General features: G+C 25.3%; 3 protein-coding genes across 5 annotated transcripts; 2 read left to right on the plus strand and 1 right to left on the minus strand.

Annotated features, from left to right (window-relative positions):
- The first annotated feature begins 6,103 nt into the window (after positions 1–6,103).
- LOC112599124 (probable ATP-dependent RNA helicase DDX49) lies at positions 6,104–12,221 on the plus strand. Its single transcript, XM_025345883.1, has 7 exons — positions 6,104–6,288; positions 7,172–7,365; positions 7,447–7,580; positions 7,648–7,856; positions 8,975–9,143; positions 10,674–11,029; positions 11,910–12,221. Exons 1-7 carry the CDS (start codon positions 6,231–6,233, stop codon positions 12,203–12,205), a joined length of 1,416 nt encoding a protein of 471 aa, XP_025201668.1. The 5' UTR covers positions 6,104–6,230; the 3' UTR covers positions 12,206–12,221.
- A 1,360-nt stretch (positions 12,222–13,581) lies between these two features.
- LOC112598888 (serine/threonine-protein kinase Tao) lies at positions 13,582–24,353 on the plus strand. 3 transcript variants are annotated; one of them, XM_025345548.1, is made up of 16 exons: positions 13,582–14,017; positions 16,385–16,763; positions 16,827–17,022; positions 17,263–17,415; positions 17,543–17,718; positions 17,787–17,949; positions 18,034–18,221; positions 19,520–19,711; positions 19,788–19,922; positions 21,524–21,705; positions 21,764–21,914; positions 22,151–22,390; positions 23,004–23,216; positions 23,299–23,481; positions 23,765–23,883; positions 23,949–24,060. In XM_025345548.1, exons 2-16 carry the CDS (start codon positions 16,458–16,460, stop codon positions 24,058–24,060), a joined length of 2,709 nt encoding a protein of 902 aa, XP_025201333.1. In that variant the 5' UTR covers positions 13,582–14,017; positions 16,385–16,457. The 3 variants fall into 3 exon arrangements, with proteins under 3 accessions (XP_025201333.1, XP_025201336.1, XP_025201334.1); XM_025345551.1 differs by having other exon boundaries at positions 13,583–14,017; positions 18,055–18,221; positions 23,949–24,353; XM_025345549.1 differs by lacking the exon at positions 13,582–14,017 and having other exon boundaries at positions 16,458–16,763; positions 23,949–24,353.
- A 309-nt stretch (positions 24,354–24,662) lies between these two features.
- On the minus strand, positions 24,663–26,013 carry LOC112598926 (RNA-binding protein NOB1). Its single transcript, XM_025345593.1, has one exon. It carries the CDS (start codon positions 25,894–25,896, stop codon positions 24,859–24,861), a length of 1,038 nt encoding a protein of 345 aa, XP_025201378.1. The 5' UTR covers positions 25,897–26,013; the 3' UTR covers positions 24,663–24,858.
- Positions 26,014–27,014: the final 1,001 nt, after the last annotated feature.

The raw sequence follows: 27,014 nt of genomic DNA on the forward strand, positions 1-27,014 counted from the left end.
GGTTTTTGCTACTTTTTTAGTTGGTGGTTGTGCTATAATCGTGCGCCATCTGTCGGTCTATGACTGTTTTGTAATTTTTGTTGATTATAGTCGTGTTTGGGAACCCTTGTTATGCTTATCAAATATTGCTAGGGAACATACGTCATACTTCAATACTTGGTTTAATGGGTTAAATTATGGTCGCAGTTACAATCAAAGTATGATGTAGAAAATTTATCTTTTTGCATCTGCCATCGTATACCAAATAATAACTATATTCATTCAATTTGAAAAAAAATCACATAACATTTTATTAAAGTTTTTCATTCTTCTCTTTGATTGACTTCTAAATTTAAAATATATACAATTCGTTTTTGTTTCTTATTTTGTTTTAAGAATTTTATATAACTTAAATACAAAGAATGAAAACAAACACAATCACAACGGCATATTCAAAGGAAATGTGAAAATAGTCAAAAACTTTCAAAATTCTGTTACACATAATTTGTGTAAGTAAATAATTTAATTAACTGGATAACACAAATAAATTAATTTCTTCATTCAAAGTATCAAAATAAATTTCTTATTACATGGAAAAATAGATAAGTTTTATAAATTCAAACATTGAAATACCTAAGTAATTTAAATTTTTTATAGTAATTTGAAGAAAGTATGTAAGAGTAAATGTGGCCCTTTTAGAGGTACCTAGCTAACTATTTTTTTTAAATCACCGACATGATATGTAAAATAAATATAAAATATTCACATAAGTATGTATAAAATATATCTATATTTAGACGTTACTAAATAATTGAATACTCATTTCTAGGTCGCCACGGACCATGGTAAAAAGGTTAAGAACCACTGATCTATACATAATTATAATTTATAATGTTTAATAATTGTCGTTTTAGCGATATTACAAGTAGCCCATAGACATGTTGTAAATACCTGTGTACAATGTGATAAATAAATAAATATATACATATATATATATATTGTATATATTATACTAATTAATAATATACATTTAAAAATTAGTGTTGGTTCAATTATGCGTGTTAAAACTCATGAAGTCATGATCATATCGTTTATGGGTGCCATTTGTAGTCTCACCCGATATTTAATCGTCATTCGACTAAATGTTAATGTATAGTTCTAAACAATTTCATCTCGGAGTATTTATATATTTATCTCTTGTTTTAGTTTACGTACCTATGGTAAGACGAGCTTTTAGTTAAATAATAATTTTCTCTTTTCGCTACACTTTCAAATAATCAAATTTTATCTCAAAATCGGTCATTTACAGAAATCTTTCTATATTACTCAAATCAACTTAATAACTAATCTAGAAACAACTGCAATAACAATACAAGAAAAAAAAAATTACTAACTGCAGTCTGCAATATATACATATCAAATCAAACTAATTCTAACAATAATGACCTTGTTCAAACAATCAACCAACTTCCAACACTGTACATAGTCATTGTTTACTTAAATAGTTATAATGAGATATGGGGATCTAAATCAATTGACACAAGTGGTAAAATTATAGAAAGAATAATTTAATAATGACCTTCCTTCGTAGTCAATGACTAAAAAGGGTGTCATCATCAGAATCTCAGTGTATACACATCCACACAGATTCCTATATGCCAGGGACGGTCAAACTTTTTTCGGCGATCTACTAAAAATATATTTCACCTTTGAGGATCGACTTCGATAAAAAAGTTTTTATTATTATTAAGTTACTATACCACCATAATTAATTTTCGTGAGCGCAGCCTAAAAACAAATTCTAGCACGATCGACTTTAAAATCGTTTGCGATATGCAGTGGCGCCGAACATACACTGAAGCGATCGCTTCATATATAATAAAGAGGATGGGTGGATTTATCGTATATGTGTTTTTGTTTTTACATTACATAATACTTATACTAAATAAATAAATAAAGTTATTAGTTATTAGAGGAAGACAATATCTTTAGCAAGGGTGGGTAGGTATGTAAATATTTTGATTTTGCTTCACTTAAATTTATTGACTCGACGCCACTGCTTATATGTACTCGTATTATAATATAATCATCTGTGACTAATAGTAATATGTATATCTTTATTCCTTAATATAAATAAAAATGTGTTATTCAATCGGACCGTACCCATCGACCATTCACTGAAACTTACAGAGTGCAGACTCGCTCACCTTATGTGCCTAAGCCTCCGTTTGTGCTCATACGTAACAAGTAGTGTAACATAATAAATGTTAAATTATAAATAAATCAAATCTATATTCTACTCATTGATTCAGCTAATAATCAGTGAGTCTCCAGTTGTATTTAAGTTAGTAAATTTATTATATGCTCGCGTATATAGTATATACACATATATATATATAAAGGTAATAAATAAATGTGTATGTGTTGTATCTACATATATTTTACGCACACGTTCTATTATTTTGCTTTACTACAATAATAAAATACGAAAACATAATTCTTTTAAATAAAGGAAACAATAATACACGAGTAAATTACACAACGGTTCTTTCTCAGCTTTCGACTTACCATTTTCAAACTCAGCTTTAGCCTATCATTTATCTTGGAAAGTCGATACAGAGACATACAGTAGTGACCATATTTCAATATATATTGCGCAACTATACCAAGAAAACGCGACTCTAAAATCAACTCTACCATAATTAAATGGAATCTAAAAAACCCAAGTTGCCATGGGAATTAAATACCGAAATAACTAAAAACGGAATACAAATTAAAAATCTAACTAACTTCAATGAAAACCCTGAATAACTAGTTGAATTACCGTTTAATCTTCCAAAACCAATTCCATCAAAATAAATCAAGACATCAGTATACATTCAAACCGAAATCAGCAAAGCATTTAACGAAAATCGATCGATGTGTCTGATAAGTCTTGACATTAATAAAGCCTTCGAAATTTCAATTACATGGAAACGTAGAATAATATCTAAACTAAGTACCTACAATATTGAGCAACGGAAACCTCCTAAATTTCATCAAAAACTTTCTAAAAACTAGAACATTCTATATTTCCATGACATCACGGCATATCAAGCAATGTAACTTTAAAAATATTTCTTCAAGAAAACGGAATTCCACAAGAGTTTAGCCTATCTATAACAATATTTATATTGGCCATAAACGATAACTCTAACTCAATCACTAGCCCCATTAAATACACTTTATTTGCACATGACTTAAATATTTTCCTTAGAATCTAACATAAAAATATAATATATAATTTACTCTAAATAAACAATATCACAAAATGGTCTAATGAAACAGGTTTTAACTTTTCCTCTAATGAATCCCAATGTATTTTTTTTCTCAAAAAAAAAAAAAAAACCTCCCTATAGTTTTAAAACGATAATGACCAAATAATGCATGACAAAAATATTGTAAAATCCTCAAGACCACGTTTGACAAAAAATACTCATGAAAACATCATATTAAGAAAAAATAAATAAATAAATAAATAAACAGCATTAAGAATTAAAATTCAACGTCATAAAAATATTATCACACGCAATTTGAAGCTTTTAGACATATACAAAACAATAATAAGATTCAAATTAGAATACGGGGTAGCAGTATGATCCTCAGCAGAAAAACACATATTAATAATTATTAATTATCAACCTAATTCACGAAACAAACCTACGTTTAGCTACAACCGCTACAGGTGTGTTCAAATTCAAATCAGTTGAAAGTCTTTATATACCTAGGTAATCACAAATAAACCTCTTCACAGGATCAGAAGAATAAAAATTTCTCTCACTTTTGCAGAAAATTAATCGAAAAATAACAAAGAATTACTAATACTAAAGCAGTAAAGCATATTTCAAAAATAGTAAATAAATACAAACTAAAGTACTCTTTAACATAATAACGTATAAACATCACCATGGTCTACTAAGATCAACAGAAACATAGAACTTGATATGTACAAAAAAGTCAATTCAGCTTTAGAAATTTATCTAAATTTGTTTCACAAGTTCAAGAACACCCTTCAGAGAGAAGATACTACGCACTAAAAGTTGAATATAGCGTCAACATCGTATAGATGTACCTATAGTAATATCTAAAAATCTAAACAAATTCTATAAACTATCTAACAAATCAAAACTCGGTACTTGTTTGCTATTACCCTGCCATAAATAAAATAAATAAATAATATATATTATTAATAATACAAGAAATACATAAGTATATTGGTATAATATATGTATAGTTGATCTTAATTATAATAGAGGTTGGGGGCAAGAACTCAGATGTATATTTTAAGATGGTTTCAAATTCAAATGCGTCTTGTTCTCTGAAATGTGTTCTCCTGATTACATTTTTGCCAAGTACGATTTCATAAAATTTCTTTTGTTCTCTGACATTAGTTGTACCGTTATTGTTCATACTACATGCAATCATCATATTTAGCTAAAAATGGGACAAAATCCTGTGGTCGATTGGAGTAATAATCTGTATTATTGTTACCTACCTATTATAAAAAAAATTATAACATAATAAAAATCTCTGACGCTTTTTATTTCCTCGTTCAGCAGAATCCCACAACTTCTCGATGTTTGAGTGTTTGACCAACCTCTTGAGCTTTTCAAAAATCTAACAAAATTATTAAGCCTGGTTTTATTTAATTTTTTTATAATAAGTAACAATAATATAGATAATTACTCCAATTGACCACAAAATTTTGTCCCATTTTTAGTCTCGGAGAACTAGATGCATTTGAAAACCATCTTAAAGGATATATCTAAGTTCTTGCCTCCAATCTCTATTATAATAATTATGATAAAATAAACATTAATTATACCTATATACTTAGGTACCTATACTTATGCATTTCTTGTATAATTAATAATATATACCTATTATTTATTATATTATTTATTTTATTTATGGTGGGATGATAAATTTTTACGACGTACTGGCGGGGCTATATCAAACAAGTACCCAAAACTTCATATACATAACAGAAGCCATAGGTACAATCACAGACCTTAATCAAATACAAAATTCACCCATCCAAAGCTTCAACATATTCACTTACTCCCTAAGTATGTACTTAGTATACCTACCATCCACAGCATAAAAATAATTTCCTCTTCAATGACATCACTATACCAAGGGTGCCCATAATTGGGGGGGGGGGGGTCCCCCTGTAAAATGTCGAAAATGTTGAAAAATTGTTTACACGAGATCTACAATGAGTGAAGATAGACTTGATGGATGATAAGCGTATCTATCTAGGGAAAAATTGATGATGAAACAAATGAATACATAGAATAAGTAATAAATATGTTTGGTGTTAAAAAAAGAAATTTATAATTTTTATTTGTAAATTAATATTTTAATATAAATGTATGTACTTTATTAATCAAATAAAAATTCAATAAATTACTTTTATGGTTAATTGGTTAAATAATTATTATTTCATAATATTCCAGTTTGATATATAAAATCTAATAATATAATGTTAAATTGTAAGCCCCTTCCTATCTTATAGACATAATTAAAATTTTTTCCCCCCATGAGAATTTTTCTATGGGTGCTCTTGATCACAACAATATTCTAAAAGTATTTTGAATACTTATAAACATCGTATTCAGAATACTACAATCCGTATAAATACTAAATTACTATATTTTAAATAATTAATTACCAAAATCAGTTTTGTAATTTAGTGTGAAGCGAGCAAAACTTATTAAGTAAGTATTAAAATAATCTAAAAGTTTACAAAAGCGTTGTTACTTGTTTCTAATAAAACTGCAAAAACGTAGATTGTAGTTTTGAATCAAAACATTCAAAACATATGATTAAAACCAATAACCTTTTTAATAACCTTTTATTATAATAAAATAAATTATATAAGTAACATAAATCAATAAAAATATTATAATTATTTAATGATTATATAATTGAAATATGTAATTGAATTTATTTATTTATTATTTATAAATCAGTTAAGTTACAATAACAACTTTACTGTTGGTAGTATTTTTTCAATTTTTTACTTTTATCATTTCATTAGTGTCCTTATCTTTTTTTCAGATAACAGCCACGAATTGTGGTATTTACTGATTACATTTTTCAGATGTTAGAGTACACTGCACGTGCTCATAATGATTAATGAGGTCTATAGAAATTAGAAGTGTAAAGATATAATTCATTATTAAATTTTAAACATTTCATTGTTAATCATGAATTTTCAAAACTTAAATTTATCAAAATACTTGTGCGATCAGCTTAATGCGGTTGGTGAGTACCTATTCATTTTACAGTAACGTTCATATATGTGATTACTGACAATCGTGGAAAGAAATAGGAAGTTGTCTGTTGTAGTAAAAAGTGCATAAGTATTTTTAATTACTCATTGAAATACTTTAGAACATATTCTTAGTTTTTATATTTTTGAATGTAAATATTCAATCCAAAGAAAATACAATCCAGCTTAATATTTTATTATAATGAAATTAAACTTGAAATTCTTTCAAGTCCAATTATTATTGAAATAAAAACTGATTGATGTGAAAGTACTCTAATTTTTAGCTTGCTTTGATTTTTCATGTCTGAATATTGATTATCTTAAGCTCCTATTTATTCTATCCTTACTCTTCTATAGATTGTAATTGGTCAATTGATGTGAATTGGTGCATGGTACATGTTTTTATGTGATGATTGTATTTCTAATTGATAAATCAGATGCTTTAGAATCCATGCTAAATTTTTAGAGTTACAATTATATGCAAATCTATTTATGTAGTTACAACTATCCTGTAGTTGTTTATATTTAAAAAGATGAGTTGTATTATTTCTACGTAAAGTGCATTTTAAATTAAATAAAAGTACAAGTTACAACTTAGATTGCTGTTGATCGTATCTAAAATGACTTTTATATATATTGAAAAATGCTGGACATCAGATTTATCCTTTAAAGCATGTATTGTTGTATTTTTCTTTCCCTATTATTTATTGTAATGTGTGATTCTATTTCACTGTATATTGATTGTATTCAATATCAAAGTATGTAGCACTACACACATTATAAATTATTTATATTATAATTTATAATACTTATAACAAATTATGTGTATACAAATATTTTTGTTTAAATAATAATGTTTATTCTATATAAATTCAGGCGTCAAATCACCAACTGAAATTCAAAAAAATTGTATACCAAAAATATTAGATGGAATTGACTGTATAGGTTGTGCTAAAACTGGAAGTGGTAAAACATTAGCTTTTGCTTTACCTATTCTTCAAAAACTTTGGGAAGATCCTTATGGAATATTTGCTCTTATTCTTACACCTACTAGAGAATTAGCTTATCAAGTAAATTTATTGTTAACATTTTTTAGTTTAGGTTATTAAGTCTAGATACATATTAAATAATGTATTCATTCAATTTTGTAGATTGCAGATCAATTTGCTGTAATTGGTAAACCTAAGAATCTTAGACATTGTGTAGTTACAGGTGGAATGGAAATGATAGTCCAAGCACGAGAATTATCAAAAAAACCTCATATAGTGGTTGCAACACCTGGAAGGTATCTACATACACATACCTATATTCTATGAATAAAATACATTCATTTTATTTTACATTTTATTTAGACTTGCCGATCATTTGGAAAGCTGTGATACATTTTCATTGAAACGTATTAAATTTCTAGTATTAGATGAAGCAGATAGATTATTAGGTGGTAAATTTGATAAACAAATTACTACTATTTTTAGCGCTCTTCCGAAAGATAGACAAACTTTATTATTTAGTGCCACCATGACTGATACTCTCGAAAAAGTGAAAATGATTACAAAAAAAAAATGTAAGTTAATTTAATATAAATTAATATTCTTATTGTATATATAATAACTATATATTATATTGTATTATTAGTTTTATATTATAATATTGTAAATTGTATAATTATTTGCCATATTTAAAAAAAATTAATTTGACAATTGTATCAATTATTAATAGTGTATACCATTTATTAAATATACAAGTTTATTTAATCAATGTATACACTGTATTTTTATGTGTCATAAAAGACAAATGATCTGTAAATTATAATTTTAGATAAATAATATTCAGTTTGCTATCTACAGTTTGTGCAAAAACATGTAAAATTTTATATTTACATGGCTATTGATTTCTTATACACAGCTAAACTATAATAATGATTGACAAAATAAAAAATATACATTGTTAATAGCATCTTTTCAATTATAGACAATATTTAAAATTATAAAATTAAGTCATAATACTGGTGCTTTTATGTTTTATAGTATTGTTAAGTGTTGAAATTTACATTGAGTATACTGTAAATTAATTCTGGACAAAAAGTCTAGACTTTTTGTTATTGTTAAGTGGTTAGAATGTCTGAAAATACAAATTAATTAATTTGCAAATTTAAAATAATAAAAAAAAAATTATTAAAATGTTTATTTAATATTTGTAAACAATATTTTATTTTTTTTATATTTATAAAATGACAATTGTTAATTACAAAAAGTCAAGATATAGTTTGAAATTGATTTATACTTTTATGGTGACATTTGTGGAATTTGAATAATTTATATTTCTAGACTTTTTGTCCAATAGTAAAAAATCAGTACTTTTTTAAAATCAAATTATTTGAAGATTATTACTATATATACACTTAAAGAAACAACATATATATATATTTGTTTGAATAGATATACCTATGTTAATTTGTATTTATTTTCCTAAACAAAAAGTATGAAAAATATCAAAAAATTTATTATTTTTTTTTTTATTTACATTTCTGTCCTTCAATATTTAATTAAGCTTAATAATATCAGTATAAGTTATGATGTTAATCTATTACTTTATTAAATTTTTGTAATATAGTTTTATTTTTATACATAATCTTATAAGCAATAATATTGATTTGATAAAACATTTTTATATATTTTTATACTTATGTGTATGAATCAACTGCTGAAGTGAAAACAGTTGATGAACTGGAACAATTTTATGTGCTTTGTCCATATAATGTAAAGGATGGATATTTAGTAGAAATAGTTAGAAATTTCCGTGAAAAAGATGAAAAAGGACTGATTATGATATTCACTGATACATGCAAGTAAGTACAAATATATGATACAATAAAGTTTTCTTAAAAACTTTCATGATATTAATCTAATGTAGTTATATCTTACATTTAATAAATATTTTAACTGTAAAATTAAAGGTAGGATTTTTTTGCTGTATTTAGCGTCAACTATTAGTTCATTCATTCTTTTGATCTTTATTTAGGTTGCATAGTTTATCTAGATGCAGTAGATAAAGCATTCCTTAAGACAGGCAGTGGCATAACAATGGGGGAACCTCCCTCCTGACAATTTTGTGAAAGACAAAGGTATCATTTTGCCCTTCTTTCAGAGAATCTAATAGTATAAATATTTTAATAATTTTAAGTTAAGAAAAAATATAATATATAATATGTTATAAGATAAAATTATTTTTCTTCAAATTATTTCATATAAAATTTTACATTTAATTTAGGTTCCTCGTGTTGAATATATTCACACGTATTGCAATAATCACATTAGTTAGGTTAGAAAGAAAAATAATCCAATAATAATATTATCATTATGACATTGCATGAAGTATGAACCCAATTTGATATTATTGTCTTGAAATTTTGTTTATGACTGCAGGAACGGGATGTTAGTTTTAGATCAATAACAAATTACAATAATAAAAGCTGATTATATAATTATTATTTTGTCTTATTTACACCTACATATCTAAACTTATTACCACATTACATCATGCTATGATAATATATTTTAGTGTTTTACTGAAAATTTATATTATATATAGACTATACTGTTCTATTACTTTATATTTATTCATTATTCTTTTGAAATTTATTACATCTTAGAAAAAGATGTACAATAAACAGCAGTTGACATTGTTCAATTGAACAATAATTGATTTTGATAAAGTAATTGATGGATTTGTTTCAAATGGAGCTGGAGGTAATAGAAAATTAATATTAAAATAATTGTTCTTTCATTTACTTTCTACACTTTGTTTAATGAATAAAGTCGTTAAATTAGTCGTTGGTTATTATTACTTATTTAGTAAATATAAAATATGTGTAAATAATATTTATACTAGTTAGTTTTTTAAACTAAATGTAGTAAATTTTATTAATGAACTTTTAAAATTACTTACGATATTAGTACCTAGTATTTGCTACCTACAGTTTGTTTCTATTTAAACCATAAAATGAGTTTTAAGACTTGTGTAAAATCAAACAATTAGGTACACTGTTTACAATATATATAATTAAAGTATACTCAAAATAGGGGAAGGGCTCACAGCTTTTATTACGGTAAATAAATTATATAGCCCCTCCCCCCTAAGATTTTTTTTCCCAATTTCACCACTGCCTTAAGGATTTTACTTAGTTTATTAAGTTGTGAAATTTGGACACATACTCCTAGTTAAGATTGATAGTCCACATTAATTTCAAATTATCTCATTTAAAGAAAATGTAAATTTTAGCTTCAATACCTAATCAAATCAACATAAACTTCAATAATATTTATATTTATAAATTGATTATATATTATATTATTTATTAATATATGTTATTTTTTAGAAACTGCCAGTTGTTGCATATGACATTAAATGAAGTTGGATTTGACACAGTATCACTTCATGCAATGATTTCTCAACGTCAAAGATTAGCTGGACTAGCAAAATTCAAATCTCATGTTTCCAAAATTTTAATTGCCACTGATGTTGCCAGTCGTGGTCTTGATATTCCTGCAGTGTCATTAGTAATAAACCATGTAATACCAAATAATGCTACTGATTACGTTCATAGAGTTGGAAGAACTGCAAGAGCAGGTAGACAAGGCCGTGCTGTATCTATTGTTACTCAACATGATATAAAATTAGTAAAAGCGATTGAACAGAAAATTAATATTCGATTAAAAGAATATGACGTCTCAGGTAAATCGTACATTTTTTCCAGTAAATACTTAATGTATATTTTATTTTTATACAAGGTTTTTGTTTTTAAAATTTTTGAGATATTTTATTAAAGTATTTAAAATAAAAAAAAACGATATGTTATAATGATAAATGAGAAAATTTAGAAAGTTATTCCCAAAGTGAATTATTCTGTATAATAATGTGATGTATCTAATTAAGACTTGTACTAGACAAGTATCTTATATATCACACTAATTTATGTAGTCCCTGTTTTACAAATGTATAGTATTTCAAATTTGAGTTCAATTCCTAAAACCAATTTTGTGTCAGATTCTGCACATCTTCATATAACATTCTGTCACAGTAAAACTGGTCATGATAGTAGAGTATCATGTAAGGATATATAAAAGAACCAAGTTTCATCCAACTGCAGCATGTTCTCTCATTGGAAAAAGTATATCATATGAATTTTTAAAAACAATAAATAATTTAATTATCATAGAGTTTTTTAGTTAATCATTCATTCAAAATTTAACAAAAAAAAAAAATAAAAATAAAACATAAATAGATATCTAATACTACGACAATAAAAATTAGTTATAATTTATTGTTATATGTAATATTAGTAGAGTAATAAATACAATCAATTTGGAGTTAGAATAAAACCAATTAGTTATAAAAACATTACATAAAAAATTATTTCAATGGTAACCATTTTAAATATTATTTTGTATTTCTTGTGAATATTTAAAATTTATATATATTATGATATAAAAGGTCACACATTATTAAATAAATGTTATTATAAATTCTCACTTTTAAATTAATTTTTGTTTCTATTTATTTTAAAAGTTCATCAGTTGTACAATTTTTAATTATTATTTCATCTTTATTATAGGACTACATGTTGCCAAAATTTTAACACAAGTACATGTTACAAAAAGAGAAGCGCAGATAAAATTAGATGAAACTGATTTTGATGAACGACGGTTAATTAACAAAAGAAAAAAATTAATTAATGAAGGTAAAGATCCTGATGAAGTAGAACAAGAAATCAAACGCAAGAGAAAAGAAAAAAATCGACAACGATATGAAAGAAAAAATTTAATTTATAAAAATTGTGACAGAAATAGTATTAATAGTGAACAAGATATAGATGATCATATTGAAAATGTTGAAGAAAAATGTGAATAAATATAATTTATTATTATATTTTATTTTATATTAACACAGGCCTAAAACTATGTACTGTTTAATTGTATTGTCTTCGTCTTTCTTATGCAGAATAATATATAAAAATATATGTTAAGTCATTCTAATTATGTGCTGTTAGCAATATGTAAGTAAATTATTCTATTATAAAAATTTAATGGTAAGAAGATAATCTGTGCACTCGTTTTGGATTTTTATATTTTAATTTATAAGGGAGTTACTAGCATTTTTTAATATTAATATTTAAAATCTCATAATTTAACTAAAAATTCAACAAGAGAACAGAAGTTTTAACTTTTAACTTTTATAATGAGTCAATTCATTCAAATATTTAAACTAGCAATACGAAATTGAAATGGTTGATTGTACATTTTATGTGTTATACATTAGAACATAGAAGGACAAAAACAACACATACAGATGTAACACTCCTAATGATGAAGTATAGAATTCAATCATTGCATTAAAAATTAGAAGTGGTATTAATTATATTTTAGATTTAAGCATGATTGATAAAATATATACAGTTAAGTTGACTGATGTAAATATATGTTAAATTTAATTAATAAAATATAATTGTTTTATTAAAAATTAATTTCAACAATTTGTTTGTAAATGCTTCCATGTTAAATTGTTATAGGAAGTTTATAAGTTACATTATTGGGATTTGAAAATTTTGATTCAATTTGTACTTTTTTAAATGTCATAGTATGTTATCATTTGAGTTGTAATTGTAAATTGGTTTGGCTTAATAAAAATACATATTGGCCATGTTTTTAATTTAACTTAACTGTTTTTTGAATTTTATACGTATTATGAAAAAATAAAAAATTAAGGTTTTTAGAAAATATAACAGATACTTAAGAAAAAATTTTAATTACTCGTGTAATGATAAACAAATTGTTTAAACTTTGTGCATATATTGAATATTTTTACATCATACATATAAGGAAAATATAGGAATAATAATATTGATTCAATACTTTAATATTAAAAACACATTTATTTTCATTGTGAAGACAATTTTTTGATTTTAAATATGTTTAATTTAACGGATGCGCAGTTCAGTGGAAACAAACTATCGGGTGATGAGGTGCTTTACATACTTGACGACTAGAGACAGGTGTCACAAACCATACTACCATAGTTTTCGATGTCTGATATCGTAAATTGGGTTTAAGTTGAAATTTTAAATTTGCCCAAACGTAGGGCGCTTCTCTAATGTACACCCACCCGCAAAGAGTGCAGAATTGTATACAATTAAGACTATTGACACCGTTGGGTTGGTCGCACTGCGCTTTCGCTCATTGACGAAAAAGTCTGGATCGATCGTGTTCACTGTTCCATTTTTTATTAATAATAATAATTTTCACTCTTTTCATTTTTTTCTATTATTATTATTTTTTTTTTTTTTTATACTGTAATTTTAATTACATTTTCGGACTGTTTATCGACACCTTATCTCTGTGTGTGTGCGTGTGTGTTTTCGACCGTCTCTGTCTTTAGTCCGTACGTATGCAGTGTATAATATCACATATTCGCTATTTGCACTATCGAAAACGGATGACGAATCGGTTTTCAACGGAATCAGCCGTCCGGTAGTATATATTAGTAATAATAATATAACACAGAATAAAAATATGCAATATTAAAACGCTGTCTGTAACACCGACACCGACGAAGAAGTCGTCTGCCTATTCTGTCGTTATCTAACGTACGCGTTATCGATTTCAAGAGACTACTATGACGAAGAAAATAAAGCGTTTGGGTCTGCTATGGAAAACATTACCGCAAGTATGTACTTAATCCAAAGCTATCAACTACTTTTCGTTTTTTAAATTTTTAATTGTAATAAATAATATTAATTTATTCATATATATATACACACATATAGGGTATGTATCCATTTATATATTTTATATAGCAACAGTTGTATTGAAATGTGTTGTGCTAACTGATTAAATGATGGATAAAACTTTGTTGATATTGATTGTTTATTTTTTATTTTTACACTCTGTAGTTGAACACAATCATAAGTCGTAAATACCTCTTACTTCTACTTCTGCATATTCTGTCACAAGCAATTAACAGTAAATTCTATATAACACTCGTAAACAGTTAAACCTACCTATTGTCTAATTAATCAATGACAATTCATTAACTTATCTATTGTTGAAAATGTTTAAACCGTATTTGGCATATAAATTGTTTTCAAGAGTTAAATATGTTAAGTTAAAAAAAAAAAACTATCATTTGTTATAAACATAATTTATCAACTGATAGTATACCTATTATACTTGCATAAATGCATATGTATTGATATTGATTTTTTTTTTATATCTTATAGTCAACACTATAAAAAATTTAATATTCCAACTTATTCTCAATTTGTTTATTTTAAATTATTTCATTCAAATTTTATATCATTAATATGTAAAAATTATTAAAAAATAATAATTTTTTTACTTTAACAGTTTCTAATGAAATTTATTCTTTACTAATAAATTGATTGCGCTTAGTTCACTCAATAGCTTTATATGGGAACATTGTAGAATAAAAATTAACATTTGAGTATTTTTGTTTATGTAAAGGTGTGTATTTATTTTATTTTTTTTATGTAAAAATGTATAGTAATATATTCACACCTTTTAATTTTTAATAATATAATTGTTAAAAATCTAATTTTTGTAATTTTTAAATATACCTGCTTAATGACAATATTTTTGTTCCATTTAAGGGATCACCTTAGACCCCTTAAATTTAAAGATTTAAAGTATCACCCTTTTAATATATTACTAAATTATTTAGCAGATAATTTTTTTAAAAATGTTGATGTATGTAAATTCAAATTTAAATGATTAGTCTTTGATTTAAAATTACTAAACTTTTTGTATTAAAAATAATAATAAAACTATAACATAATTTACTAAATAATTATTACATCTACAGTTTTTGTTAAAACCATGTGTACTTTTAACTTCTTAACTTATGATGACAGTCGGCAGACATACAACTTGAACACCATCCATTTATTTGAACTTATATTATACATGGATACATTATCACAATAATATATCATTTTGTATCACTATTATTTTCATTTGATGTAATTTAAGTAGGTGTTTCTAATAATAATTAATTAATTAATGACTTTTAGAAGTAATTTAACAACAATTGTGCCAGGTACATTTTGGCAAAACAGAAAAATATATAAACTTAAAATGTATCTAATTATTTATATTCATCTGATTTTTTTTTTAAGATTATAAAATATCATTAAAAAAATTGTAGTTTTTATGTATTGAATTAATTTAATTTAAATTATTTTAGTTATATTACATTTTTATAAAGTTTTACATATCTAATAGATTTTTGTTTAAAAATGTTAGATTAAATTTATTTTAATTACATTTTAAAAGATTTATTTAAAATTTGAGATATTTTTAGTGAAATTATTACTTTTATTAGTGATTAAAGTATCAGCAGCAATGACATCATGAATAAATAATTAATTTAAGTGAAAGAGATACATGCCATATTCATGAGTGCATTCTTTATAGTATTATAGTACTATAAACTAACATCAATTTACCATCTGTAGTCAGTAACACACCATCCTATGCAATATTAATTGTTAATCAAGTCACATTTAACTCTGCTAGCATTGGGTGACTATTTTAATTATTATTCTTAAGAATACCTTAAGACTTATACTTATATAAACATAGTGCATATATTATATATATATCATAGCATCCTATAGGTAGTAATAATATTTTCAATCTTATTGATTGTTTGAGGTTATAGTTGTTGAACTCCTTGTTATAATAGTATGATTAATATAATTTACCAAATTATTTTTATTGGTTTAACTTATTAAAATGAATAAATAATATAATATGATACATTATTGTTACTTTATAGTAAATCATAATGTTAATATAAGTAAATAATAATAACTCTTTGGCTGTATTCAAAAAAAATAAAAAAATAATATCAATGCTATTAATGAAATTTTATTAAATTATAAATTTATGAGTTATTAATATTTCATTAATTTTTCAGATTACTTATAAGTAGGTATATGATAAATAAACAATATATACCTAACACAATTAAAATATATCCATCACTTATTTTCTATTATTTATATTTTTTCAGGTACTTTATTATGTATAAAATTTTCATTATACATTAATTTTTTAAAAGTATTTTTATAATACACCATTTAAAAATGCCGGCGATTCCAAGGCCAGGAAGTTTAAAAGATCCTGAAATAGCTGAGCTATTTGATAAAGATGACCCAGATAAAATATTTGAAGACTTAAGAGAAATTGGTCATGGAAGTTTTGGTGCTGTGTATTATGCAAGATGTGTAGAAAACAAGGAGATAGTTGCCATTAAAAAAATGTCCTACTTAGGAAAACAAAGTATGGATAAATGGCAAGACATACTAAAAGAAATAAGGTTTTTAAGACATCTCAAACATCCAAACACGATACAATACAAGGGATGTTTTTTAAGAGATCACACAGCATGGGTAATAAAATATACTTAGTTATTCCGTTTTAACATTGTGTGAACATTAAAATTAAAATTTTAGTTGGTGATGGAATATTGTCTGGGTTCTGCCTCAGATATCATAGAAGTACACAAAAGACCTTTAATGGAAGAAGAAATTGCTGCTATTTGTGATGGGGTTTTGAGAGGTCTTAATTATCTTCATTCTTTAGGTCGTATACATCGAGATGTAAAAGCTGGAAACATCTTACTAACAGAAAATGGCACTGTAAAACTTGGTAATTAAATTTATTTTATATTCCTTTCATTAAGAAAATGCAATTCATTCATAAAAAAATGATTTAAATGATTTAATGCTAGCATATAATGAAAAATATTTGAGCTAGTTCATTGGTGAGAATGTACAGCAATAAATAATTTTTGTTCATTACCTAGTTGCATTCTCTTAATGTAACCTAATGTAGTTTTTAAATGTAGTAATTTATTTCATAATAAAAAAAAAAATTATTGTTATTTAGCTGATTTTGGGTCTGCCAGTACGAAATGTCCAGCTAACAGTTTTGTTGGTACTCCTTATTGGATGGCACCTGAAGTTATATTAGCCATGGATGAAGGGCAATATGATGGAAAAGTTGATGTTTGGTCACTGGGTATAACATGTATCGAATTAGGTAATTACAAATTTATGTAATAAATTATTCTTGTTTTAATATAAATCAATGTATTATAGTAAATTTAAATGTGCCAATAAGTCACCTATTATATTATTTAGTTAATGTATATTTATATATTTTTTAGCTGAAAGAAAACCTCCGTATTTTAACATGAATGCAATGAGTGCACTTTATCATATTGCACAAAATGATACTCCTACCTTACAATCATCTGAATGGTCCGATACATTTCGATATTTTGTTGAACTGTGTTTACAAAAAAATCCTAGTGAGCGTCCACCATCATCTAAACTTTTACAAGTAAGTTTATAAATTGAATGTTTTAATTAATTTAGAGAAATATGTTATTTTATTTTTATCATGTTTAGCATCAGTTAATAACTCGCTCAAGATCATCTCACGTTTTAATTGATCTTATACAAAGAACAAAAGCTGCTGTTCGAGATTTAGATAATCTCAATTATAGGAAAATGAAAAAAATTCTTATGGTTGATTCATATGAAACTGAAAGTAATGTTGGTGACAATGATGGTAGGTATACATTTTTAATAAATTTGTTGTTTCGCATTGAAAAACGAAACAACAAATAATACAATTTTTTGTAATTAATGCCAGACAATGCTGATGAACATACAGGAGGAGAAAGCAGCAAGAGTAATAGTATAACTTCAGAACATTCAATACAGTCGATTGGTGTCAGCGCTTCATCGCACAGTAGTTCCACCAATAGTACGCCAAATATGAATGAAATAACTAATATGAGCACAAACGACCACTATCCAACAGCTAGAAATCGTCACAAAGTATTATTATTATATTTTTATTGTTCTAATGCACTACACACGAACACCATAAATTTTATAATATGTATGTGGGGTATTTAAATGAGATATCATTGTATTTTAATACAATTTAGATAAAACTAAAAATAATGTAGTTAATATTTTAATAAGTTGTATCAATAAAACTGTATAAAACGTTTCTATTGAATAATGTATTAACATTATAAAAGTATTTATTTCGCTTCTAATCATTAATTGGTTATTCAATTTTCCATTAAAAAAAATAATAATAAGAAATATATTAATGAAAAATTTAATTTGAACACATTTTTACTTAATCTTAACTTAAAAGAAAACGATACATCCACATGTTGTGTTTTTCAAACAATGCTCTATAGATGTTAATTACAAATTTTGAATATTCCATTTAAATCTGTTGTATTTAATATTAGACTGAATTAACTTGTTATCAAGTTAAAAAGTATGAATATCTAGTAAATTTCCATTCTAGTATTTTATATAACTGAGGTAAATGAATTGTTTAGAATGTATAATTTGCTAGGTATGCATAAGACTAGAACAATGCAACAATACTCGTATATAAAAATTCTATTCAAATTTCTATGGTAAAATAATATAAAGTATTACCTTAATACACTTTACAAAATATTGTAAAATTCCATCAAAAATGTATTGACTACTCTTTTTTTTTTTAATATTGTATTTGTAAATGTTTTTATTTTGCTTCTTAAAGAAAATACTGTTAATAGATATTTTTGATTTTGAATCATGTTACAATCTTATTGTAATTTTGAAAATTGATAATATTACTTAACATATTTTACCGTAGTTATGTTGTATTGTATTATTACAGTTTTACATTGTGGGAAATTGGTGGATAATCCCCTCTCCTTGGTTAGTCATTAAAACAAAACATTTGTCATGAATAAAAATTACTTCATGTATAGATGTACAGCAAATAATTATTATAAAATTGTAAAGCACATAAAATAAATTCTTTCACCTATTAACCAAAAAAAATGTGAGATGCTTGTATTGTCATTTATAGTTTTTAGTTTTATTAATACTATAATGCTTGTTATGAAATTTAATATGTTTCCTTTAAATTTCATAGTTTGTTTTCTAAAAACAAAAGTCTAAAACACTTGAAAAAGGAGGTTAAATGATCTTATTAATATTATTTAAATTTTTAGCTCTTGAATATTAAAAAAAAAAGTTTAATTTAAGTGAAGTGTATTATAAATCTTTATGTTTAGTACTTAAACGTATAAAATAATAATATTAATATTTTATTTTAGCCATCTAGTAATAATTCAAATTCTATTGTATCTAACGATCATGTGGCTATTGGAGTTCCCAATAATTTTGCAACTATTCGAACAACATCTATAGTCACAAAACAACAAAAAGAACATATGCAGGAAGAAATGCACGAACAAATGTCTGGCTATAAACGAATGAGAAGAGAACACCAGGGTGCATTGTTAAAAGTAATTAAGCTTAAAATAAGTTTTGAAATATTTGTAAATTTAATGAATTCATGTATATTATATACTTATGTTAAAGCTTGAAGATAGATGTAAACTTGAAATGGAAAGTCATAAACAACTCTTGGATAAAGAATATGAAACTTTATTGCAACAATTTAGCAAGGAACTAGAGAAATTACAAATTAAACATCAGCAAGAATTAGAAAAAAAGGTATTTTTTAATTTTATAATAATCATAGTTTTTAATTTATATTAAAACCAATTATATTTAATATAATTGTATTGTAAGTTATACCATTTATCATTTCAATATTATAACTTTTCGAGTGTTCTGCAGGATGGCTATTTTCCTTAAGCTTTTGTCAAGTATTTAATTTTTCTTTTTCTACGTTCATATGCTTATTGTAACCGTTACTATAAATTATATATTGATATTTATATTGAATTTTTAAATTTTTATTGAGGTAATGCAAGTTGAATATAATCTTTCTTTACATTAATTTATACATTTTTGAATTATGCATTATTATATGCCTATAAATGTACACTTCATCTAAATTGTATTATTTTTGTTACTAAATTTAACCATTAATTTTTTTTTTTAATAAATATTCAGACTATTTATATTGTCCAATTTTATCAATACTTATGTATACTTTGTATACATTTACATAAATCATTATATTATTTTCTAATATAAAAAATCTAGTGTATTATATTGAATATTAACTTGTTAGATTTATTAGACATGGATGTAACTAAAATTTAGTAACAAGAATTTCTGTGAAATCATAATTAACTGAGTAGTAAATTTAAAATATGGCTATATCACTAAATTAAATTTATGTGACAATTAAGATATATTAAGTATGTTTTAATTTACTTTATACAAGAAAAACTATCAATAAAGTTTTTTTTTTTATACATCAGTACAATAATTTCCATGAAAACTGGTTAACCATATTCTTAAAAATTATTAATTTATATTGATAAGTATACATATTGAATCCATTTCGCAAAAACTTGGCTTAAATGTCAATGATTAGAGGCTAAGTCCTAACATAAATAATCACATTTAGATGAAGTGTTAATAATTTATAATATATGTATATATATGAAGAATTTTAATTTTATTGAAACAAAATTTTTTTCTTCAATCTATATTTATACATTATACAATAGGTAAATTAGATGATATTAAATGATAAGAACGGACATTGCTCATTAGTGACACATTGTGAAAATTGTTTTTAAGGAAAGAGTAGGTCCCTACACCAGTCTTTTTATAGTGCTTTAGTGGGTTACTACCTTGAATTTTTTTGAATGAAAAATGAATGATAATAGAGTGTGCGAGTACTGAAAGTTTTATGTATGTTTAAGTGAGCATAGCAAGTTTATTTAAAGTTGGATGTAAAAGTCTTTGTATAGTAAGTTGTTGATGATATACCAGAAAGCTCTTAATATTATGTATATTATGCACTTAGACTGACATACTTGTATGGTCTTAATGTTGTACAGTTCCAAAGTTGAATATCATAGTACCACATGGGTCTTAAACAGCTATGTAGATTGTCTTTTCAATTTTCAATGAAAGTTTAAAACAGTAAAGATCTAAGAAGATGAAATATTGAATTGAGTATTTTATGCTTGTTTTAAGAAGGACCTCTAGTGAGATGTTTATCAAGGATTAGACTTTGGTATTTTAATTGTGTAGAATATAGAATTTGTGCATTGTTAATAAAGTCAATAATTCTATTTTATAAATTAAGTTGTGTAGTTAAATAATATTAAATTATAATTATTTTATTGTAGATGAAACAAAATGTTGCTGCTGAAAAGAAAATAATGAAAGAAATAACTAATAAACAAGAAGCTGATCGCAAGGCGTTTGACACTCAGCGAAAAAAAGATTATAAAACCAGTAAAGAGCGATGGAAACGTGAGTTATTATTGGATGAATCCACGCCTAAGCGACAAAAAGATGCTGCTTTACAGTTAGTATGCATATATTATAAAATAACTGTATATTTTAAAATTAATTCTTGTTTAAAGATCTCAAAAAGAAAACCTTAAACAAATGGAAGCTCAAGAAGAACACAGACTTATTCGAGGTCAAAAAGACTACTTGGAACTTGAAATTAGAAAATTTCGTAGAAAAAGGCTGAATCAATACCATTTGTATGAACAAGGATTATTAAGAGAAGTATGTATTTTTTATTAAGTTAAGTGAACTCTGTAGTGAATATTAGTTATGATTTAATTTATAACAACAAATGAATTTATTTATTATAAATAGTTAAGCAAATGTTTTAATGTTTTGTCTATTTTTAATTAAATGCGTGACAATTATAATTAGTTTTTTTTTACTAAATGTATCTAGAATTACAAGAAACTATGGGAGATAATTTTTAATAACTTAATGTTGTTGAATATTTATAGGAACTCGGAAAAAGACAACAGCAGTTAGAAACTGCTCATTCTATGTTATTACGACATCATGAAGATACTAGAAACCTCGAAACAAGACAACAAAGAGCTGTCCATGCTTTACGAGCTGATCAAGTAACTAGACAACATGAAACTGAATTACAGCACCAACATGATTATTGTTCTCGGGCTCATCGTGATTTACGTAAGAGACATGCAATGCAACTTCGACAACAACCTAAAAGTCTCAAAGTAAGTTAAATATAAATTATTCAAAAAAGTGAAAATGTCTACATGTGTTATCTTTGTATTACAATAATTTTATTTTGCAATTCCAATTTTATATAGTTAGCTTTAATATTAAAGTGAATAGAATGACCTTTTACACAATTTAAAAGTAAAGACATTGTCTTTCTTAAAAGCCCACTTGAAAAATATAGATAATGTTCTTTCCTTTGAAGTCAATTTATTTTAATTTAAAATTAACTATATCAAATTTGAAAAACTCGACCCAAATTTTCCATTTACATTTGTTAGACAGACTAAATTCAATTTGTGTCTTCAGTTTACTTATAATTAATATTAGAGAGCAATTACTTATTGTCGAATTTGTGAAGAATATATATTGAACCATAGCAATTTTTTATATTTTTAATTTAAATTGTATATATGAATTAAACCTAACTTGTGGCAAAGATAATATTCTGTATAAATTCAATTATATGTAAATTTGTATTGATATCAGCTATAAATAAACTAGTAAGAATCAATAGAGCTATTTGTGTGAATTTATCATTGTATTTAATTTTAATTAGTACACAATGAATTTAAAAAGATAAAAAATAAATAATTGTGTATATTTTAGCACAAAGAAATGCAAATTCGAAAACAGTTCAGAGAAACATGTAAAACTCAAACACGACAGTACAAAGTATTAAAAGCTCAAGTACTGGCAACTACAACCAAAGAAGAACAAAAAACTGTAATAAAAAAACTAAAGGAAGAACAACGAAGAAAATTAGCATTGCTCGGAGAACAATATGAACAAAGTATTTCTGAAATGTTACAAAAACAATCTGTAAGTTCACGAGTTATTATAACATTTTTTAAAATTAAAATATGTTTAAATTATACATATATATTACCTTTATACTTTTTAGATACGACTCGACGAATCACAAGAAGTCGAGTGTCATGTGCTTAAAGAACGTTTAAGATATGAACTTGAAATATTAATGGCATATCAATCCAAGAATAAGATGCAAGCAGATGCTCAAAGAAATCGCGAGAAAAAAGAATTAGAGGATCGTATCTCAGTTCGAAGATCATTACTTGAGCAAAAGGTGTTGTGCATAGTAATTAATTATTCATAATTTTATATTCTTCAAATGAAAAGTTACCATTACTTATAAATATAAAGTTAAAAAATTATAAAAAATATAATTAACAAATAATAGAAAAAAAGTTTATTTTTATTTAGTAATATATTAGTTATTTCTATTAATTTCGATGTTTTATGCAGTTTATTATACATTTTTGAAGAAAAAGCTCCATTTTAATTAGTTTTTTTAATATATAATATTATTAGCAATAGGTCTTATCATAATTTATTTTGTGCTATTTCAGATGGAAATGGAAACAAAACAATTTCTACAAGAGCGTGGGGAACGTATTCGTCTCCTTCGTGAAAAACAAGAGAGAGAATTAGAACAATTTGATGAAGAGTCTGCCCGTTTAGGATTTAGGTTAGTATTTTTTTTTTTATATTGCTTAATTCATTATTATATTTTGTTCTATGTGATTATTTTAGTGCCTTAGCGATTGCCGAAGCATCAAGTCATGAACAGGACAGTTTGTCTGGTAGTGTGCTTAGCCTAGCACGTAGCAACAGTACTAACTCATTTCATGAAGGAAATCTATAGCCTCGTATATTTCTATGTAAATAATTTTACTATCTACCCTTTCTAACAGCTTTTTAATATTTACACATATCAAATAGTGGACAAATTTCTCGTTTAAATTTGATTCTACTTAAATATTTTTTATCATATTCAGTATTAGAAAGCTTAATTAACGGATTAAAATTAACATATTTTCTTGAAAACAAATTAATTATAATAGCATTGTTTAATACCATAACATTTTAATTGTTTAATTATAATTACCTACTGTAATCCCTTGATACATTTTGTAGACATTGTTTCCTTTTGTAATTAAATGACAAAAATGTGAACAAAACGATTTACTTTATATATATTTATATATATTATTATTATTGTAACATTTTTATTATGTACATATATCTATTATAGTAAGCTAAAAATATTTAAATGTATGTGTTGAATGTATTTAATGTTTTTTGTTCTTATGGATAATTTGATTTTTTAAATTAAAAGTTTACATTGCTTTTAAAGAACATAATAAATTATACTATGATTCTGATGACCATTTTTTATTACTCAAGTATAAATTGAAACTATAAATCTAATTTGTTATCAGTTTACAAGATTGACCATAAAACCAATATAAAGTTTAATGAAATAATTAGATTTGTTTGGAACAAATTATGTCTGCCTATTTTGATACAATTAGCAATAATGCTTGATAACATTTCAAAATAGACAAACACAATCGATACATTTACTATAGCAAAAATGTATGAATTAAAAAAAATATATCAATAATTGAATCATTCAGTGTTTTTATTAACAATACATATTTTATTTCTTACATTTTTTATTGGATTCATTAGGATTCCTTTTCATCCATTGCTTTTGCACTGAACCTTTGAAACTGAGCATAGCAGATTTTGAATAAACATCTTTTGTAGCGAAAGGAGACAATTTAGCTGTATAATCTGGGTCCAAAGCATTGGTTTTAGATTTAGCCAGCCTAGATGGCCGTTGATGAGGCATCGGTTGATCTTCTACTAGTCTTGGATTAACTGCATGTTTACCACCTTGTGGTTTGGGTAAAGAGTACTTCTTACCTTTAAGATTTAATGGTCTTTTACCATTAATGTACACACATTGTTTACCATTTTCATCTAAATAAACGGCAACTCTTTTTAAGCTTTTGTTTCCACATTTTGGACAAAACAATCTTGTCATATTTGATGTCAATGTAAAGCATCCATAACAGCGTCTTATGTAAGTCCGAACTTCTTTAATCACACGGCCATCTAAAGCAATAATAGACAGGCCAATTTGTTTGAGCACATTTTGTACAGCATAATCAGTAGTAATACAACCAACTTTAGCTTCTTGTTCAGTGAGATCATCTCCATTATTTTTATTTATATTTTTTATATTATCTTCTGTAATCCACCCATCATTGATATCTAATTCTGACACATCATCACTCAAATGGTCTGGATCGTAAAATCCAACAGTTTTTTCATTAACCTCAGGCTTTTCAAATATAACTGATTTAGAAATAGGTTCGGTCTTTAAACCGTCTATACCAAAATTTTCTTTGTGTATTTGATAAGCCAAAGCTATTACTTTAATATCGGTAACAGATAAATTTGGATAGTCACCAGTCTTTTTTGAAAAGTCCACAACAAATTGAACATGTTCGGGGAATACGGTTTTAATGTTGAGTGTGTACGGCAATACTGATAGATCTGTTTTTTGACGTTTATTTGTCACTTCGTTCACCACCTCTTGTATAGTGTAGATGTTCACGCCAAAATCTTGGAGTGGTGCTTTATCAATGAAACCTGCAGTGTCCACGATCAAATGTTCAATTTTATTCATTTTGAATTCGTAAATTCATTGAAAATTGAAATCCAAGCCGCTAAACTAGTCACTTACACAGCACACGTGAGAAACAAGTACGCAACGAGTGTATTGAGTGTAAATGTAAAATCCTCAATGCCAATTGAACATACCTGGGATGACCAATCAGAGAATAGTGATTACTGAATAACTGATAACAGTTTATTTTTTATAGATCAGTAGTGATAAGCAATTTTGTATGTTTAGTTGCTTTTCTTCACATTACGGGCACCAAATAATATTATGTTACGTCTTACTGATACTGAATGTGTTAAACAACTATGTCTTAAAAGAGTGGTCGGCAACTTTTCAAAATCTCGGGCCACATTCACAAATGTAAAAAGTTTTGCGGGCCACACAAAAATAAAAATTTCATACCTTTATTACAAAGAAAAAATACTGCTATTTTATTTAATTTGAATTTTTAAGAATAAAATTTGAATATTGAATAAAATAAAATGATGTTTTATAATAGTGTGGAAATTATAACTGTATGAAAACATATTTAATATATTAAATGCGATTATTGCTGTTGGATTTTGCTCACGATTTTTTCAATTACTACATCAAAATTACTTGTGCCAGCTCTATTAAATAATGGAGGCGATCATCGATTAATTATGAATATAGTGGGTTTTTAATTTTTTTCATGTGAGAAAAGGCCTGTTCACATACGTATACGTTAGTTTAAATATGCTTAAGTATTTTGCAGCTATCATTTTTATTTTTGTAAATTCTGAAGGAAGTTAGCAAAAAACAGCGAAGGTGAAAGTTTTATTGAATTTTTAAAAGTATCTTGTGATTGTATGGAAATGATAGATTTATCATTTCCATTTGAAGATCAACAATAACTTCATTCATATCTATATTAAATTTATTTGAGAGTAATGTTAAATATTGTGAACATTGTTTAAAACCTTGAAAGCGTTTATTAAATTCATATTGAAGTGTCGAAAAACCTTCAACAAACTTAATTGTCGAAAACGGGATTTCGACGATTCAAACAAACTTATACACGCTGAAAAATATGTCAGTTCATTTATTTCAATATGAGACCGTAAAAGTTTTAACTTAGTTTCAAACGATTTAATATGAAA

The sequence above is a fragment of the Melanaphis sacchari genome, unplaced genomic scaffold (genome assembly GCF_002803265.2).
Source record: "Melanaphis sacchari strain LSU unplaced genomic scaffold, SCAv2.0 Contig4_pilon_pilon, whole genome shotgun sequence".
NCBI classification, from domain to species: Eukaryota; Metazoa; Arthropoda; class Insecta; order Hemiptera; family Aphididae; genus Melanaphis; species Melanaphis sacchari.